Below are 21,552 nucleotides of genomic sequence, written 5' to 3'. Positions count from 1 at the left end.
GTGGCCAAACAAGGAGAAATACAATGGTACAAATGCACATTTTAGGTTGATTTGTAATGGCAAAAAAGAAAAATGTGGATATGCATATATATTTGTCATTACATTGAGAATGAATGCAAGAAAGAGGCGAAATGGAACAAGGAGATTTGCTGACTGTGGGCAAGTTGCAAGGACATCTGCGTGACCATTATTTTTACCCTATTTTGCAATGAGAGGATGATAATAATATAAATATGATTCCCATCACACTTGAAAGTTAACAATTTTTTTTCAATGCAGAGTCTAAATTATGACTTGAAATATTCTCAGGAGGTAAATATGATCATTCACACCTTACAGATAAGTAAACTTTACTCCTGAAGTGTCAACTGATTTCCAAAGAAAGCAGAGCCACTGGTATCTGAGCCGGCATTGAAACACTAGCATTTTGCACACCTATCTTATAATACAAATTAATTGATTTTGCTGTCTTAAAACACAATGTAAACACATTAAAATTAGTCCAACAGAACTAAAATGCTATGGAAAGTTATTCCAAAAGTTAATATTTACGTACACTTCAGTCACCAAATTATAATCTTGAGATTGCAGTGGGAACTTTATGATTTACAGTCAAATTTTAAATTACCCCCCGGTGATGTGAATTCATGACATCTCTTTGATGTGAAAACCACACACTTAAATTCATGTTTCAGAAAACACAACCTCTCTATGCTTTAATTTACATATCACAGATCTGTTCACAATGGCTGGGGCCGACAAGCACCACATGTTATGCCAGCGTTTCTCCCCAGCATCTATCACGGTGTTTGCCACATTGAGGTTGGTATGCCACGGGTATTTGTGGGTGGAGATAGGAACGCTTACATTTGGGAAAGCAGCCATTTAAACAAGCACAGGAGTTAGGAGAGACCTCTTGCACTTGACTTTCCTATGCCGTGAACTGTGGATTTCACACTCAAGAGTGTCTGCTCTGTGGGTTGACAATAGTAGAAACCTGCCAAGTTCTGACTTTCTCCAGCAACAAGTCTTCTACTAGAGATCCCTTTGAAGTAAAAACTATCAACATGAGGCCTGGCCAAAATCTCAAATACAATCTTAATCTCCACCGGACTTATAACTTCTAAACCATAGGATTACATGTTGATTTAAAAACAAAATCAAACATAAGTCCTATTCAATGGCTTGCCCCTCCCTCTTTTTTTTTTTTTTTTTTTTTTTTTTTTTTTGAGCAAGCGGGGAAGGCTACTGTGAAGTGCATGCAGACACCCACATATCAAGTCTTTTGTCTACCTTCTTAAAAACAAACCTCTGGTTATGCAATCTCTTTGAATTAAATCCTCCTTGTGTATCCCTATTTTTTTAAGTGGCAGGAACAGAGTCCCTTGGGCCCAAGACTACTAATTAATAAGTTTCTTAATGAATAATAACAGACTTGGTATTGTAATCACTGACACTTAACACTTTCCTAAGTTTCATCTCTCTTACCTGTTGTCTGTTTTCAAAGATAAGGGGGCGGGGGTGGAGGTGAAAGAGGGTACGGGGACATAAATGGTAATGGAAAAACTACAATTAAAAAAAAGAGCCTATCTGTTCCCCGTAGCAAAACATCAGCACTAACAATGCAAATAGCATCTCCTTGCACCAAAGGGTCCCATGGGCACACCGCCCCTGAAGAACTTCTATCCTCTGCACATGCAGCTCAGCAATAGAGAGCAGCAGCGGCTATCAAGGCAGCTCACTAGATGAGTAATGATGTCGATCTGGCCGGACAACGGTCACCGTAGCAACTGGAACCTGCGATCCCTGCACAATCACTGTCGGATTTATTGTGGCAGGGGCCAAACAGGCCAAGAGTAAAATGAAGCAGGAAACTTTGGCTCCTGACACCTCTAGGTCCCCAATCTTTAATCAGAGCTGGCAGAAATTAATTCAGGGCGAATTTCTACACGGTCTTCTCCACTGGTGTATTATGCTCTTATCCTTCAATATAAGAAACTTATGAGACTACACAGGCATCAGAGAACAGGGAGGTTGTTTTTATATAAGTACAGTGTTATATTAAATTAGGGTATATTTTTTGTGATCATGGTATCTCCCCTGCCAGGTAAGTATAAAATAGGGTAAATTTTTCGCTTAGGTGAAAAATGGGTCATTTTGATTATGCTGTGTCTACCAAAACCCTCCATGTTTAGAAAACCTAAGGGGACTAAACCTTTAATTAGCCAAGTTATCCTTTAAATTTAATTCAGTCCTCCATTATTCATAACGCCCTCCCAGTGTTACTATTTGCTCATTCAAGCTACAGACCCTGAACCCACAGAGACTTAATTCAATACATCAAACACTTACTGAGAGCCTTCTAAAGGTCAAGCCTTATACTAGACCTTGGGGATATAAAACAAAATGTTTTCTTAATACATATATACCAGCATTTATATGTATAATCATATAAAAAGTAAACTAAATTAATAATTGATTAAGTATACTAGTGATTGCGTCTGGATGATGAAATAATGAATGTTTTCTACTCCCTCTTTTCTATTTTTCTGAATCATCCGAGCCTTTTTCACATTAACGTGTGCTATTCTTACAACTATTAAAAGACAAAACCTAAGATTCCTTCAATCAGACTAGGCAAAAGGGAAATAAAGACTGCTTGACTGTATATCGGTAATGTTTTGCAAATTAATTTTCACTTTCATAAAATAAAAAGTTAAACTTCCCTCTCAAAAGGCCCCAATTATTACTATCAAAAACAATTTTGAGAATCTGAGATCCTACATGACAGCAAATAAATCGACCTGACCAATCAAATTAAGCAGTCAAAATCTATTTGTCTCAGGTAAGTAAGTAGTCACTGGGCCATAAAAAGAGTCCTTAGATTTAAAATTACTATTTATAACATTCGATAATTTTGTGGCTTCAAAGCTCACCGGGGAATAATAAATGCCACTTGTGAATCAGAAATAAAAAGGCTTTTATTCAAAGAAGTAAAGAAAATAAATCATCAGGACCTATGTATTTATTTTTGTTAGTTTGGTTTTGTTTTGGTAGATACAAGTGAAAAATGAGTTTTTGCTACATGCATTGGGTACCTAAGTTTATATTAGAAGCCTGGGTAAATATAATAATACTCAAAGAAATAAACTGGAAACCACAAAGCAAATATTTATAACCAAATACTCCACCGCAGCACTGCCAATGAAATTCCTCTCTAATGAGCCCAGATTAGTAGTTGTAAACTCAAGCTGAAAAGTGTGAATCACTCCGGTCAGTCACCTTTAAGGTTACATTTATCAAGAAGATTTGTATATGCTGCACACACATATATATATAATTGCTACTCACAAATATCCACCCATCATAACGGACCATTTCAGAAGCCTCTGAAATCTCTCTCAGTTAGCCAGCTTTAAATCGCTCTGAACGTAATTTTCTCCACTCTTAAACTGACAATAAAAACGTTTGGAGGAGGAGCAAAGGGGACAATGGTGTTTCTACAAACAGGAAGAAAACTGCGTACTGTCTCTTTTAACCTCCAACCTAGGGCCCTTTCCTTTCCCTCTGCTTACACTTTCCATCTGTCAACAAGTGCTTGTAATTTTATTACACTGTCCTGTAGTTTATGCAGAGTTGGTATTATTTTACAGAGTTCTGTTAATGGACTGGATAAATGGTAATGCTATTTAAACTAGTCTCCTGCTCCAACAAACACAGCTGCAACTGTACTACTATTTCTGAGCAAACATCTTGACCTGAACATGTAGTGCTCTCTCAACCCGTCCAAAGAGAAATTGGAGCAGACAGCAAAGGAAAAGCATATTTGGCCGCTCACAGCAACCAACCGTGTCAAATCATAGTTCATATACAGTATGCCCTCTTTTTCTTTTATATTGCACTGGGAGTCCGGAGTAGAGTGTGTGCTTCTTCACCTGGCATCTCATGTTCAGCCAAGAGTCAAATGGTGATTATTCATGACAAAAGCTCAGAAAGTGTCTACAGTCAGAGGTAGGCAAAAGTAGGTTTACAGTTGTGAGTCCACGAACATTTATTCTTAAAATAAAGTATTATTATTTATCAATTGTTGTATTTATTACTATTAACCTACTTTCGCCCAGGCCTGTAATGTCCAGTAGACGAGACCAGCTTTAATCTAAGCAAACAATAATAATTAAAAGTCATTGTATACACTATATTTTAAACTAGTAAATTTCTTCATTAGTCATGTATCAGGTAAAATAGTACTAAACAATGGCTAAAGATACAGTAAGTTAGAAAAAGGAATATAGATATTAATTAGCATTATACAATTTATAGAGAAAATAAATTTTAAACTTTTTGTTATGAGTTCTAGATGTGTATGCCTTTATCACATTATAGAATAGGGCAACTATTGATCAATTCATACATACATGCAATAAACTTCCCCTATTCCCAAGAAATTTCCCAGTTACTTGTCAAAAATCCCATATCCTTTGTTCTGTCACTGTGAAAGAAAGATCCATTTTTAAATTAGCATTTTAAAGAACATGTTTGGATGCAGATTTGTGCACATTTTTTCCATCTGTTAGAACATTTGTTTCGGGTGAGCTACTAGGCACCTGTGTCATCTAAAGAAAACATGAACTTGCATCCTTCCTCTTGGAAATTACACTAACCAGGCAGTCAACTTCACAAGTCTTTGTTTCTTTATTTATTAAAGATTCTTAATGGCCGCTGTTTAATTTAACTAGCGGTCACCATCATAAAAAAAAGTAGACACATGTAGCTTATTGGTTATCCTCTCAGTAGAAAGATCACTGCTAACGATCCACTACATCTAATTCAGATGAGACAATGGAGCCTCAATTCAAAAGGAAGTTCCTGATGTGAGGATGGCGAAAAAAAAGACATCTCCATCTTTCTAAGTGCGTGGAGTGTCTACATCAGGTGTCAAATCCCAATCGATAGTAAACATTGAACCATCAAGCTCTAACTTCAGGATTACCAAGGTGTATCCAAGTCCCACTTCCAACCAGTCCCATCTAACAAACGAAACTTCATCGTCCATACTCCCCAGAGGAAACCTTCTTGCTAAACAGGAACATCATAACTCTGAACACATTTCCTAGCTAACCATGCTTCTGTTCTTTAAAATGCTTTTAAATATCTAGAAAAGGTGGCCTTAAGCAGGGGTGTCCAACCCACAGCCCGCGGGCCGCATTTGGCCCAGGATGGTTAGGAATGCAACCCAACACAAAATCGTAAATTTACTTAAAACTGCTTTTTGCTCATTGGTTTTTGTTAGTGTTTGTGTATTTACAGTGAAGCCCAAGACAGCTCTTCTTCTTCCAGTGTGGCCCAGAGACACCAAAAAGTTAGACACCCCTGCTAGTTGTATGAGTTCTGTTTCATTAATTCACTTCTTTAAGATTTGTAGTGTCCTTCATATATAGAGCACCTTAAATTATGAAATTAGAAAACATCATAAAAGAAAATCCCTTGATCCACTATGTGATATTGTCAGAAAAGATGGTAACAGAATATAGTTAGCTGGTAAAGGACTCTGAACTGGATTATACCACCTGAAATGAAGAGTCTCAAGAAAATTAATCCAAGTACTTCTAAAAATCAAATATTCTTATTTCTCAGAGTTAGTGCTGAAGTTTCTTCACCTCTTCAGCTGGCTAATTTTAATGCTAGATGGCAGTCATTCTGTTTAAATTATATTTTCACAGCTTCGTAGAAAATGGACACTTTCCTAGGCAATGTACTGTTTCTATACGTGTGCTACTAGCAGAGCAGTAGCTCAACAGTACTCATTGTATGCCGGCCCTGAAGTCAGTTCTTCCCAGTCCCCTCATTCACCAGAAATTAAAGCAGAAAGGAGGATGCTAGTAAACCCATTTCTATGGCCCTTCTTATAAACTAAGCACAATCATTTAAATAAAAGTATCAATTTATATACATACTATAATCTTTATAATAGCTTATATCCTGTTTCTTTGGTAAAGCTAGTCCCAAGAGAATTATTATTAAGAAGGCAGTCTCTGGGTTGCTTTATTTGATTTTTTTTTCCACATTTACTTAGGTTGAGCCAATTACCCAGCAGGGAACACAAAGCAGAGAAATAGCGCTAGATGACCTGGGCTTTCCTTAGAGGTACAGGAAAGTCAGGCTCTCGAGGAAGGTCAGATGTGTTAGGTGGCTACCCCTTGACCTGCTGGGGAGGTTCTCTCTAGTGAGCTAAGGTATCAGAAGGACCTCACAGGGAGCCTGGTTACAATGAGGACAGGGCCGTGGAAGGACAGTCTCCCTACTTCCAGAATCAATAACAATACTGAGCTAGTAGGCTGAGGAGCCTTGGCTACAAAGAGTCAAGCTCAGAGGAGAGCGGTCTGCTCACTTTCCCTACAAACGCGAACCTACGGGACTTTCCACTGTGCAGGTGGGGGCCGTGCAAAGCAGTTTCCTCTATACAGCCCTGCAGCTTTTCCACAAGATCCATGAACATCAATAATCATTGCTATTTATTTTCCCAACACTTTGTAGCTTATCGCCCATCTGCACAAAATCATTCACATGGCTGAAAATCTAATTTTAAAAGCTTTCAAAAATGTGTTTTCACTATTACACATTAGGTCAGCGAACAAGCATTTTAGGGAAGAAAAGCTGATCCTGCCTACAACTCACATTACGCTCCTTCCCCAGAACTTCCGTTAACAGCCGATGACGTACTTGATATGAAACCCTTACAGTCATTCATATTGCAAAGTTTGGAATTCTGGCCTTAAAAAGGAACATATAAGAAGAAATTTATAGCCCTTTTTAAATACCTTTTAATAACATTTCCAGACTAATAAATATACTTGAGTACAAAAACAATATTTAAAAAGCTGACATTAAGAACCCCCGACTTTACAAGGAAATGTGGCCAAACTTCCTCTAAAGAGGAAGTGCCGGGGCCTTTTTCCTCTTCAGACCTTAATCACAAATGTCCACAAAGAAGTGAGGTAAACCTTCCCGGCATCACACGGCCAAAACAGAATAATGCAATCACAATAACACATACATAAACCAGTAAATGCTAACAAAAAAAAAAAAAAAAAAAAACCAACTGGAATTACGGGAAAACCAATCATAAATTTCCATTAAAAATAAAGGCAAACTCTTAATCCATTAATCTAGTGATGAATAAATTCCAAGACAGCACACTGAAACAAATCCAAAATATGTTTAATACAACACAAGGTCCTACCCAAAGCAACAATAACTATTTCAGTCTACTTACAGCCTGTATAGCTTCGAAGTCCCAAGAAACAGCAACTCTGGAAACAGCTGAAGGTGATTTCTGTTTAAACGCCTTTTGAGGAAAAAAAAAAAAAGAAAGAAAAAACAAAGCGTATGTTACAGAGAAAATACCCAACAATGAGTCTGTAGTGTCATGCCTCATCCTGTATTTCAGGAAAGAAAGAAATGACATTCAAGAGAATTCAAGCATTGCAAATCAAAAGTTGGTTACACCTTTTGTTACATGACTCTTTACGGCAATTTTCCATTATGTTCACTCAGATGATGATTACGGGGCCTAAACTCTCCACTCACATCCCGTGCTACCTCAGTCAACCGGAACATACACGATGTAAAAGGATTTCTTGACTCAGATTCCGGCGTGTAGTTAAGGAGAGAGCTTAACACACAGCAGAAATATCACAGCAAGTGGCACCCTAAAATTCTTCATACATTATCCCAAATAACCTAAATTTTCAGCCAAGGCACTGTGGGGAGATGAATATTTCCATTTTGTTAGCTTTCCATTTCATGGCAGAAAAAACATGTGCAGAAGTGTCAGCGTGATGGGCAAAATTAGAAGAAAACCGGAGTTCAAACCTTAACCCACAGTTCTTGACCCTGAACTGAACTTGAGACTGAGTTATTACTAAGTCATGTCCAAAATGCTTAAATTATGTTTGTAAAATATTTAACTAATATTGGAATGATTTAAATGTTTTAGGGAAAAAAATGGGATTGCAACTCTAACTCAAAGTTGCCATGCTACTGTGACTAAGTTCTTTTAAACTAGACACACTTGCTAAAGGTGAGTCAATTCTGGCCTAGGAGGATGAATATCCCAACCCCATTCATTTTAGGTGTACAATTTAACATTTCAGTAAAAATAAATGTCTATTGCTCTGGTTTCCCCAAATTTAAATAAAATGATGACAAGCTGATGCAAAGTTCACAGTTAAATGATTTACAAGCTGCTACATAGCTCTTGAAAAGAGTAAGAAGGTCCAAACACTAATGCCGCACTGAAGAAACTACAGGTATTTCTTAAGTCTTAAAGATAAAGGGGAGAGTAAAACAGGGGATATCAATCAATCTTGACATATTTAAACAGTCACCAGGTGTAAGCAGAATTACACATTTGGTCTCCAGAGGGCAGACACGGCCAAGGGATTATAACTCTTAAGAAAGCAGGTCAGCAGAAAAACCTTCCTAGGAATCGCAGATAATAAAAAGTGGAATGATCTGTGTTGAGAAACTCTCAACTCCTTGTCCCACACATCTGCAAGCAGGGGCATTCCTTGTTCCCTCCCCTGCCCCCGCTCCCTGCACAGGATGTAGTATAAAGCAGTCCTGCATTAGGTGAAAACTTGGGCCAGGCGAACTTCAGAACTTGTCCAATTCTAAAATGCCATGAGCCTATGATGGCAACCATAACTTCTGTTAGTAATTCATACTGTAAAAAGGTTGGTCATCTACAGAAACACACTCAGCACCTGATGAAACGAATTCTCATAAAAAAGCATGCCAAGATAAATAGGGGGGAATAGTAAAATTAGTGGTAAAAGAATACACTTATTTCCCATTTGCACTAATTGTTATGAATAAAGCACTTAATAAGGTTAATGTTAAAGCAGAACAAAGGCTTTTATTTATTTTTCTCTGCCGGGCATGATTCTGTGGAAGGAAAGCTTCCAGAGTCTATTACTATCCAACTGTGATAAAATATTATTTATTTAGGACTTTGTTTTATTTTTTTTTCTGAACAAAATTAGATTACAAATATTCACAAGAGTGGTAATGAGGATTTTTCTAGGGAAGCAACCAGTCTAGGGAAGACTCTCATTGTTCAAGAGCCAATCCTGATTTCTAAAGGGCAGAGGTGGGCTTCCCTAATCGAACCCAAACCACCCAACTAACAAACATCGTCCACCATTCCCCAGCCACAATAAGCGTGCTCTGTCCAGCCCCGGCGCTGCGGAGGCAGCTCCCTGTCCTGACTGCTCTCCCTGTTCTCTAAATGGTACTTTCTTCCATCCTGCGTGTAACCCCCCTGCTTCTACTCTACAGTTAGTCCCTTCCTTTGCTGCAACCCCACATCCCCATGGCAGATGATAAATAAGAGTCGGCCAGGCTGTATTACAGTTACTCACATACTGGTCCATTTCCCACTAGGCTTAGCTCCGCATGTATAAAGATCGCACCTTTGCTTCTCTCCCTTCCCCCCTGACACTCAGTAGGTTCTAAGGAATGAGGACAAACGGCTCTTTCTGCATTGTGACAGAGTTCAGCAAAGCCCAAGAGGTATTTTAGATTCAGCCAAGTTTCCTCTGGCACGCACGCTCCAAGGCTCCTGACTTGGGATTTATGTCAGTCCCCAGGGAGCCCTAGTCCCAGCACCACACCTGATTTCACAGACCCCACACGGCCATTACCTCCTTTCCCTTCCATCGACCTCCCTCCCTCTGCCGTGCTTAGTACCATCTAGAAGTTGGAAGGAGTTTAATTCACGTTTTCAAAAATTCAGGTATGTAAAGGATTGACCGGGGCCGCACATTTTTTGTTAATGGGTGTACAGCAGTACAATTTCGGGTATTGTCAGAAAGTGGACGTTTCAGGTTGGGTACAAGCAGTGCCTTCTTCTTAATGACTATTTTCACATCCTCAGTGGTGTTTACTTTAGTCCAAAAGTAATAGCTAACATGTCATGGGAGCTTCCTACGTGATGGTGGTCACGGTTCTGAGAGGTTTACGTGAGTTATCTTGTTCATGCTTCAGGAGAACCCCATGAGTAGGTACTATTGTTACTGCTGTTTTCGTGGAAAGCAGAGCTAGAGCCGGAATTCAGGGGAGGGAGGTCCAGAACACACACTCGGAAGCACTCCCCTCACGGAGACAGTCTAAACATTCCTAAACAATAATTCAAAATAATATAAGGCTGAAATTTCCCTTTTCACCAATCTTTCCTTAGGAAAACCATAGCTTTACACAGCCCATTTCTTAATATCAATGAATGAACACCAAGTTTTATTGTTTTTACAAGAACTGGCTCTATGTTCAGCTCACTGTCTTAAAGATGTAGTAAAGATGTAAAAATACCTACAGTTGAGACTAAATGAAAATACATACACCTTCTCTGAATTCAGGTCATTTATCATTATTTCATGAACATTATTACAGATGATCTCAATATGCGTACAAGGCAAGGAAGTATCAAGCAAGAGAGAACAGATAAGCAATGTTGCAACAGGCACAGAAAAGCAGTGTGACTGTGCTTTTTCCTTGAAAAAACTATTAATACACTTTTGGTTCCTGTTCTTCTATTCTTTCTACCACCAATATTAAGAATAAAAGAAAATACAAACATTAAAATAAAAACTGAAACTCTTCCAAAAGAGTCAATCAAGGAAGAAATTTAAGATCAGGAATTCTTGTGCAAAGACCAGAAATTAAAACCTTTAAACTAAAGAGGGTTTTCAAAAATCCAGAATTACTTTAAAGACTATTAAGATGCATCTTAAGATACATAAGATGACTCTTATTTATCAAGACTATTTCGATGCAATTTCTAAATAGAGGTGGAGTACACATAACCTAGCTTCTTTTAATACCACAGAATACTTCTTAGCGGCTTGAAGATGAAAGTGTTACACTAACAACTCTAACGGAAATGGGTGAGAAAAGTTAAAACCTGATAGTCCCAGAACAGGGGGACCGCATGCAGTGAGTTAAGGGCATCTCAGCGGAGGATTTATGGGGATCAGCATAAATTAGCTCCATAAACAGACCAGGTGGGTCGGTTACCTATTGTTCCCAGCAAGGATATGCAATTGTGTCCAAGAGAGAGGTCACACAAATTTAGTGACCACCTTCTCTGTGTCATCACCAGCTGGGTGGAACCTGCCCACAAGATCTCAAGAGCTGATTGAGAAATCTCTGGGTAGTAATTCATAGTGTCAGAAAGGTATATGGGATGAGTCTCTGAGACACGTTTTCTTAAAGCCAACACGAGAGGGACCCCAGTAACGGTGTCCTCTGTGCTGTGGGCCATTTTTGAGTGTGACTTCAGTGGAGTGAATGATCTTTCTGCACAAAACAGCACTGTCCTCTGAAATGCTGATTCTTAACAACCTCACTTTGAAGGGCAGCCTGAGCATTATTGACGAGCATTGTTTCAAATTATCTGTCAGCTGCTCCTGTGACTTGCTCATTGATAGAAGTGACAGTCTCTTACTGTTTCAACTTTCCCCTCAATTCAATTAAGATTTGCCATCTTCACCCCAATTCAAAAAAGTGAAGTGAAAACAGTTTTACCAAAGCCAGTGAAAAATGTATGCCTCCCACTGACCCGTGTAAATGTCAGGTATATTAGCAGCATGCCCGTGGAACAAGGACTCACTACAGGCTGCCTTAAAAAGTCTATCATTTACAGTCTCCTGTTTCTGACATAGATAAATGCCTTCTTCTCAATTAAATTTTCCCTTGTCTTTTTAAAACTTATTATCATCACATTTTAAAGCACACATTTTTAACATTTGCCTACTATTAGCTGAATAAAATAAAACCTACATTTTTAGCAGTGATGTTACTAATTTCATTTTCTACATCTCATGGAAGAGAGATCAAAAATGTTGCTTCCTCTTCACTACCCTTACTTCTCCATATATCCCTGTCTTTTCAGAGAGATTATGAGAAATACTCCAAAACAAAACTTGCAGGCAGTTTTGTACTTTCTTCACATCTTGTCTACTGATCATATGCTATATGATAAAAAAAAAAAATCAGAATGAAAACAATAGTAAATGTGAATGTTCAAAAGTCAAATTTATTATATACACATTTTATGAGCTTCATAATATAAAATAATTCTTAGGCTGAGTTTTTGAAAAAAATAGGAATGTGGAGATACATAAAGAAATACATAACTTTTTTTTGAAATACATCATTCTTTAAGTGCCATGCCCCAAGCATTTTATAAAACCATGTACATTATCTATTTAAATCATGTGCCGTGCCACTATGAGATAAAATTATCTCTGCCCTAAAGGTGAGGAAACTCAAGTTTCAAAAGATAAAGCAATTTGATCAAGATCTCGCGGTGGAATTGAAACCACGGGTTTTCTGATGTCACTCTTACCTGTTCTTTCTGATTTTAAAAGAGGGGAGAGGAGTTTGTATCTGCTTAAAAAGCTTAACCAACAGTACAACCAATGAGAACATTTGACATGTTCTATAGGACACCAGGCAACAGCGTATAAAATCACCAGGTGCCTTAGCAGAGGGGACTCCAGGTTATCCGTACCCCCTGCTCCTCGGGCAGAACCCAGAACGGCAGCACGCAGCTGGAGAAGTAGCAACCTACCTCCAGAGTGGAGGGACCCCACAAGGAAGACAATCACATAAGTTTTGTAAAGATTATCTTAAAGCAACATTCCAGCTCTATTACTACCAAATCATCCCTCCTGTTCCCAAACTTTCATCCTGACAGCATTTGCACCAATATTTCTTCCAGTCCAGCAATAAAAATTGCCTTGGAAAAAAAAAAATAACAGCAATGTAAAGTCTATGCAAGGAAGTCTTTCACTCTGTTTAAAATTGTGAAATCAGTCTAGAAGGCATATTTCAAGCAGAAAGGTATCCAACAGGAATGAAAGACAGAATTCAATGTAAAATATTTGACATTCACTGCTTCCACAAATACATTGTAACAGTGCAAACTAAACTACTCATTTCGGGAGAGGTATAAAAGACACAGCATCCAGCAAACACTGTCACAAAGGATGAGCCCAAAACAGATGTGGGAAAAATAAACAGCCTTGCTGCTTCAGAATTTATAAAACAGTCCCCAAAGAGCAAACAGGCCTTCTCCCCACCGTTCAACTTCAAGGCCCATAAAAAAACGCTGCATGAGAAACCCTCCCTGATGGGTTCAGAGTTAGGCTCAACTTCTAACCAGTGCACGTGCATTTAAGCCTTATGAGGCTATAGTTTGTAAATGTAATTTAAAATAGTTCAATACTGCTTACATACAGGTGAGAACTGACACTTAATTGGTATCACACATGAGGCGATATACATGTCCCTGAACATTTCTGTATCATGTAACATACATACTCAGCCTCTGTTACTACGATTGGTATGTTCTTCAAAGAGCCTTTCCCCAGAAAATCGCTGCACTGATTTTTAAACTTGGGTGTAAAGTTGCCAGAGAACAATTCTTTTGAGATGAGCTTGCATTCTTTTCCAAGGAGATTAGCGTGTGAGCTTGCCCTTACTTTAAGAAGAGGAATGCGTTATGGGTTGCCCACAGACTCCTTGGATTAGCCAGGGGAGGGGCTTTCTGTCAAGGGGCAGGGGATGAGCGGAGCTTCCCTCCGGACCTGTTCCACAGCACATTCTGCACGTGAACTCCTATGGAACGACCTGCACCCAAACCTCCAGAGCCTCAGCTTCATACCGGCTGCCACATGCTTGTATGTAAACAATGTGTGCACACAGAGAAACTAATTCGGCACCACCTTAAAAATAAGAGTAATTGTGACTTTGGCATATCCTTTCAGGACAGTGTTGTGCTGAGTCAAATTTATGTTCCATTGTAATGGAATTTAGACTTTTCTGAATTAAAATGAGCAGTTTTACATCATCTGGGTAGAAACTTTAAATTACTAAGTGAATAGGTAGGTATATTTTCCAGGATTCCTTACTCGGCTTTATTACACTGTTATTTTCAGGACTCACTGTTCAAGTAAACACAAATATAATATGGCAGAGTTAGTAGGAAAATTGTCATTTCAAATCCAAAGAGTCTAAAACTTGGAGAGTTTAAAGCAATATTGGTTTTAAAAGCACACTTTTACACAGAACTGGTAAGAAAAGAAGAACAAACAAGGCTTCGTCTTTTTCACTTCTGTAATTTCCTTACTGTAGGGTATAGAATGACTGTCAAGTCAATGAAAAGCCTAACATCCAAGGTTTTCTAAGGTATGTGATTGGTTCTCATTAACATAATCTAGGCATATAAGCATTTTATTTTGCATATTAACATTTCGTTGCAAGCAAGAGAAAATGTCCTAAACATTTTTTGACAACCTTAAAAAAATTGAAAAACGTTCTCATGCTCTTGTGTTTGTGTTTTTCAGGAACTTGCAAAAGCAGGTGATTTTCACCAGTGAAACATGGAAGGGGCCTGGGTCTTCTTAAAAGGCCAAAAATAGAACTTTAATGATTGCAGCATAATCCCATAAATTGTAAGTGAACAACAAAACCTTACACCAGCACACAAAAGTCCTGGCTCCCAATGTGATGTTTTAACCCTCAAAGACATTATTCACCAGCCAAGAAACACCTTGAATTGACAGTTTTTCATGGAGACTTTATTACAGATATATGCATGTATCTTCTGTGAAGTATAAAAAAGAAGTATATTACCTAAATGTTTCAGTTCTTTACTTTAGCTTCTTGTAGTTTGTTTTCCCTAATGAATTTCCTTTGAATTAACTAATCATTTAAGTGCACTAGATTTCATTTGAACGTTTTGATTAAGCCACGTGAGCCCTGCTAACACAATCTACATGGAGCACCTTCTCAAGCCTTCGTTTTCATCCCAGATATGTGAGTACTGCCGGCAGCAAGAGTATCCATGAAAACGTGCTGCCACACACATCACCTCTGGGAGAACAGTACGAAGCTGTCAAAACAGGAGGTAATGTGTGCTCCTGGTGTGTTAGCATGATTAAAACATTTCTTTCTACAATAATTCATATTCTGATGATGATCATTTCATCTGATGTTTTCTACACAATAGAAAGAAGGGTGAAGAGGTGGGGAGGATTTTAATACCCATCTACTTGACATTTTTACTTGCATGTCATCAATTCTTTGAGGAGGGGAAAAAAACCTTTCTGCTGTAACTATCATGTTTTGACGTACACATAGTGATTTTCTCATTCTATGCTAAAATTAAATTCAACTTAATGACCTGACCCTGTTTCTCATAGATTAAAAGTTGAATTTCTAAAAATGCACAGCTGTTATCTTTTCAGATTTGTCTTCTCTCTCGATCAAGTTAAAATTCTATCAAAATAAAATCTAAAAACTTATCATTTTAAAACACAAAACATCACTTGGAATTGTTTTGGTTTTTATCTTGTTAAAATGAAAAATAACTTAGAACCATAAATTGCACGCAAATAAAATTAATTTTATTTCATTTTGTTCTCACAAAGAATAAAAATTAAGTTACTATAAATACTGTATGAATGGAATTTACAACATAAATCTGCATTTATATACCTTTCCATAATTTAGAGTTTCAATTAAAAAATTCACATCTAAATTGTCAAAAACCATGTAAGATCATACAACATATATTTAGATAAAAACTAATTCATTGATTACCTCCATTCTCTTACATTGTCTCTTGTAGCTTTTCGGGGAAAAAAAGTCAATATTTGTGACATTAATGAAACCACAACTAAAATAAGGATCTATATCACAGGCCATAAAAATTTGATTATGGAAATCTCTGGGTAGCTTTCTTATTTTTACTTTTTTATATTAATAAAATATTAATATACTGAACAAAATGATAATATACTGAACAAAATTTAAAATAGTTTGTTTCACAATAACTTGAATGCATTCTTAAGCAAAACTGCCCTGCCATGTAATGTATTTTAAAAAAAAATAAATATTTGAAAAGTGTATCCACAATGATCCTAAGAAATGGTTTTGAATTCCCGAGTCCCAAGGAGATGAATTGGCTGTCAGATAACAATGCGCTTCCATCAGATGGACTTGGCAGTTGTAAACAAAAGGAATTTTCTCAGGTTTTCCTCACAAATATGAAATATTTGCTCTCGGCCAACAGCTGGGGTGATTTAAAGAAGTCCTGCATATATATTAGTTTTCATTCAATATTCCAAACCCCTCTCCCACTCTGCAACATCTGACTGCATCTTGGCAGGACAGAAAATTGCTCTGAGCTGAAGTACCAGTCCCAGGGAAGTCACAGGCAGAGACTTGCACCTACTTACAGCTCTCATCCAACTTCAGATCAGAAGGCATCTGGTTAATAATTTTTAGGAAAAGTTAATTTATTCAAGATGAAAGTGTGAATCATATTCTAGAGTTGACTTGAAAAATAATGAGAAAGTTTGCTATACTGCAGTCTTCCTGAAAATATTTAAAACTATTAGATAACCACAATAGAAACTGCATAAAAAGCCATCAAGTTTCCTTCAAAAATCTGGAAGATGTTTAAGGATCAAAACCTACAGATGTCCATGTGGTGACTAGTTACGTCGAGTTATTTGTGAAAATACTCCTAATGTTTAAATGATAATTTTAAATTATGTATTCATCTCATTAAGCATTAAAAATATACTGATGCTTCTTTTTAAGTGAATGAACTAAAATTACCTTTGAAAAGGATTTACTAGGAATTAGTTATTCATAAAAGCCTATGAAAGAAATCTAAGAATAAATATTTTCAGAGTTTTTTATATATTAAGAGAACTTATGGATTTTATTGTGAATTTAATCAAATGCTTACCTTATTTTTATTCCTATCCCTCAAACTAGCTCAAAGTAGTAATTTTAAACTTATTTTGAATTCCACAATAACATAAAATTGATCATGGATAAAATTTTATAGTAAAATAAATTAAACATCTCTCTGTTTAATTTATTTGAAGTGATAAGCATGTACCCTATATATTTACAAATATCGTAGGAGCTGACAAGCAATGTCCTACTTAGAGACAAGTGCACGGAATTAACTTTTGCCCAGTTAATGTGAATGTACTAAGCCTTTAAAATGGACTTCATATTTCATTATTTTAAGTGTTCTATTTTTACCTAAAGTGTCTGTTGAAGCAGGCACTTTAGGTAAAAATAAAACACTAAATAATCATTAAAATAATCATTGTTACTTTTAATAGAGCTATATTTGCCCTTAAAATGCAAACCTGGTAAACTTGCATTATCAAGACATATAAGGCATGGAATTCATATATCAAATAACAAAGTGTGTAATTTATCCTAATTATTTCAGACAGAGGTTTTTGTCTCCTGCAGATATACACTGTAGATATAAAATAATAATGATCCTCGAGCAATATATAATATACACCAATCCTTAAGATTTTGTGTTTAAAAATATGTGTATATATTTTAAAATCTAAAGTACACATTAGATCTTGTGGAAAAAAGAATCGATGTTAAAATGACCACTTCTTAATAACATAATTCTTATTTCACTTCTACTAATCTTTATATTACTTGTCCATCAGAAATATGTAGCAAGTTACTAGAATATGAAATATAATTGTGAATGAAAATAATTAACAATATTCACCATAAGTGTTAAATATCAGAAAGCAAATCTTTATCATTAAGAATTTAAAATATTTCTTCAAATGTCACTAATGACACACAAAGCAACAGCATGGAAATGAAAATACTATCAGCAAAACTTCTTTTCCATATGCACCATAAATGCAAATAAAATTACCACCTCTCTTCCTACACAAGCAAATAAAACAAACTAGATCAACAGTAAGAAAACCATGTCCATCTCTTAAGTACCAAAGCAGAAGTTATCAAGGAAGTATGTGTTGCAATAAAGTAAGTCTGGCTCTTTTAGCTTTATTTCAAGTTAGTCCTATTTGTGTAAAAATTCTACAGTCTGTTTCTAAGTTAGTCTGAAAGCCACTTAGTCAACCTCTTGTTTCTATAAATTTTCAAAGACTAAGACATGAAATTAAAGACATGACCTTTGAAATTGAAGTATTTTTGAAAATACAGTTATGTCATCCTAAGTTTGAAGTGAAAACACTTACAGTCTCTCCAGTTCTTTCAGATCCTGGAACGCTCCCCTTTCGATGGTGCTGATCTTATTCTCCATTAGCTGACTGAAAAGCAAAGAGTAACAGGAGTCTTAATGCCACCTCTCCCCAGCTGAGTGAGTCTCAGTGCAGCAACGGAAAGCGTGCAACCTCTTTCCTGTGAGAAAGTTAAAGCTCCTGCTGGTTTGAGAGTCAATATCAAATTTAAGAATGATTTATTTGAAACAAGTCAGGGAAGGGAACTAGCACCCACATCACGAAACTTTCACTTAAAAAATCCTCAAAAAGTTTGTTGAGAAATGTACTGGTCAAGACTCTGAACCTTAAATTACATACAGTGTATTCTCCAGGACAGCCCATGCCTCTGCAGGTTTTATGGCTGCTTTTTTGGTAAACTTACTTTCAACTGAGGCCTCAACTAAGAGAATCAGTGTATAGTAATTCACCATACACATACTTCAATTCACTTTCATCACAAGTTGGAGGAATTCATCATGGTCAAAATGTGTCTTTTAAAAAATGAACACTAAACACACAGTGATCAAAAGTACATGTTCACTGTGCTGTAAATATTTACAAATCTGTGGGTAAAAGAATTTTACATTACATTGAGCCTCCAATGATGTGCACTCAGAATTAATTTAACCCACTAATTAAAGAAGTATAAAATTACAACAATTTTATAAAAGCTACAAAGATATAAAACATAAGAAACAATTCAAAATATGGCCAGTGTACTTTTATAGACAAACATTTCCCATCATAAACCCTGAAAAGCTGGATTGCTTGATTTTAATTTTAGAAATTATGTCTGGGTTGTTTGCTAGAAAAGGCTGGACTTTTCTATATTAGTAATAAAAATGCAGACCCACTTAAAATATTTCTAGTTAATCTCAAATCCTAAAAGTGCATCAAATATCTCACATTACTTATTTATACTGTGAAGCAATTATTTTACATTTTTATATACATAAGGCACATGGGGTATGGTATCACAAACACTTGAGGTTATTTCTATAAGACTGTTTCTATGGCCTGCATCCTACCTTAAAATAAAAGCCTACAGTTTTATTAAAAGTTGTAGTACAGTGATAAACTAGAAAAGAAAGGGAACCAAGACCTTTTAAATGTTGGTTTCTGTCAGAGACAGTTTTCAAACCTGAGATCAGTAATGAGTCAAAATATGCAAGCTTAAAAAACAAAAGAAAAATTCATCAAAACACAGAAGAAGAACATACTTACAGAACTCTTAGATGTCTAAGACCAGCAAAGTCCATTTTGGTAATCCGTGTGATGTTATTTCCATTCAAATCCCTGAGAGAAAACAAGTAGGAAAATGAAAGTTCCACTTTATTTCTATCAATATCTAGTTAAACAAAGAAAAATATAAACTAAATAAGAACTTGATTAAAGATTAGTTCCAATGACTAAAGTAGTTTACAGAGAAAAAGAGAAGAAGGGAAGTAACCTTTGAAAGAATTTTTTAAAAATGATTCTCAACAAGTTTACAGAGTCCGTGCTTGCTGGCATGTGACAAGAAAATGAAGTGGTTATGTTATCACAAGAAGTTCTGGTTTGTGTGTGTATGAGAGTGCTTTCAACCTTTGGGCGGGGTTTTGTTTTGTTTTGTTTTTCTTTAATCATTTTTACTTTTTCAATTACAGTTGATATACGACATTATATTAGTTTCAGGTATACACCCCAGTGATCAGATATTATATAGCTTACTGAGTTATCATCCTGATAAATCTCGTGCCCATCTGACACCATGTATAATTATTAGAATATTATTGACTATGTTGTACTTTACGTCTCTGTGGCTATTCTGTAACAACCAATTTGTACTTTCTTAATTATTTCACCTTTTTCACCCCACTCCGATCTGGCAACCATCAAAATGTTCTCTGCATCTATGAGTATGTTTCTGCTTTGCTTGTTCATTTATTTTGCTGCTTAGATTCCATTGTTGATATGTATTTATTGCCACTTTATTTATATTTTTTTCTTTTTTTTTTCTTCTTCCTAATGAAGACCCTTTAACATTTCATGTTGTACTGGTTTGCTGGTGATGAACTCCAAGAGCTTTTTCGTGTCTGGGAAGCTCTAGGTATGTCCTCCGATTCTAAATGATAGCTTCCTTAACATCATGAAGAAAATAGTCACACAAGTCCAGGAAGCATAGAGAATCCCAAACAAGGCCCAAACCAAGATGCACCATATCTAAAATGCAAAAGGTTAAAGACAAAGAGAGAATCTTAAAAGCAGCAAGAGAAAAGCAGGTAGTTACCTGCAAGGGAACTCCCATAAGACTGTCAGCTGATTTCTCAACAGAGACTTTGCAGCCCGGAGAGTGGCAAGAAATCGTCACAGTGCTGAAAAGCAAGGCCTTACAACCAAGATTTCTCTACTCAACTTCTGATTTTATAAGGTGTGTGTCTATAACTTCACATGTATTCTGCTATTTACTATTATTGCTAGGCACACCCCATAAAGTTCCCTTCAAAAAGTTAAATGAACGATATTCTAAAACTACCCAAGAAGAAATTTTGAAAATCCAAAAAGGCTATCCTGAGGCGGCAGGGTGGCTACCCTTCCAAAGGCAAGGAAAAAGGTAGACTGCCCTCAAAAGAGCTGCACTTCAAAGACTTGCATTTATAGGCATTTACTTTCCAACAATTCCGTGTTTGTATGAAAACTAAACTCTTCATTTTCAGCTCAGGGAACCCCTGCCGTGACTGCAATGTGAAAACTACTAGCGGGAGCAATAATGGAAATAGTATTCAGGCCCTGACTTTTTTACTCAGATTTCAGCACCATGTTTCCTTCGAGAGTCACAACCCCTTTCCTGGCATCTTAGGTCAAGATCTAAACTTGCCCTGGTTCCAATCATTTCAAGTAAAACCAGGCTTTGCTGCGGTTTGAATGCTCTCCTTCACGGAAGTAAGTTTTCTCTTACCTTGACTTGAAAATATCGTGTTTAAAATCTGTGTTTAATGTGTTTATTGTATCAAAGATAGAATTTTATAAGCCAGCACTGAGTAAACTATTTTCTAAAAAATCTTTATAGATTCCTCATAGGGATTTTTTTTTTTCCCAAGACTTTACACTCAATTGCTATTTTGTCCCTTTTATTGACTGAGCTACGTTGGTGCTTAAACTTTAAACTGTTCTGAATAGCATGGAAAGACAAATGTTGAAACAAAATTCTGCACTGCTTTCTCCACAACCCACTTTCCACGCTCAGGAAAGTACCATCAAGCACTCCTACAATTGCTGGGATCTCTCACCCGCTGTCTGACATAACACGAATCCCTACCCACCCACCCCAACCCCAGAGAAACGTGGTGGTTCACATTTTGACAAGACACCCTCCGTAGGGCCGCGACTTGCCCACAGCCGCGGGCCTGGGAAGGAGTGCCGCTGGGGGTGGGGGAGC

At 36.8% G+C, this 21,552-nt stretch overlaps 1 protein-coding gene across 2 annotated transcripts in view; it reads right to left on the bottom strand.

Moving 5' to 3' along the window:
* The window catches only part of SLIT2 (slit guidance ligand 2), a 318,355-nt gene that overhangs the window by 293,808 nt on the left and 2,995 nt on the right, over positions 1–21,552 (bottom strand). For both annotated transcript variants that reach the window (XM_054581986.1, XM_054581987.1), the window contains exons 2-4: positions 19,359–19,430; positions 18,111–18,182; positions 7,274–7,345 (exon numbers count right to left, since the gene is read on the bottom strand). In XM_054581986.1, the coding sequence (XP_054437961.1) occupies positions 7,274–7,345; positions 18,111–18,182; positions 19,359–19,430 (216 nt within the window). The remainder of the gene's footprint in view (positions 1–7,273; positions 7,346–18,110; positions 18,183–19,358; positions 19,431–21,552) is intronic.

The sequence above is a fragment of the Pteronotus mesoamericanus genome, unplaced genomic scaffold, assembly GCF_021234165.1.
Source record: "Pteronotus mesoamericanus isolate MK-2021 breed Mesoamerican mustached bat unplaced genomic scaffold, CSHL_Meso_final contig_68, whole genome shotgun sequence".
In the NCBI taxonomy this organism is placed as follows: Eukaryota; Metazoa; Chordata; class Mammalia; order Chiroptera; family Mormoopidae; genus Pteronotus; species Pteronotus mesoamericanus.
The sequence above is the reverse complement of the archived record's forward strand: the minus strand, read 5'-3'. Positions and strand labels throughout refer to the sequence as shown.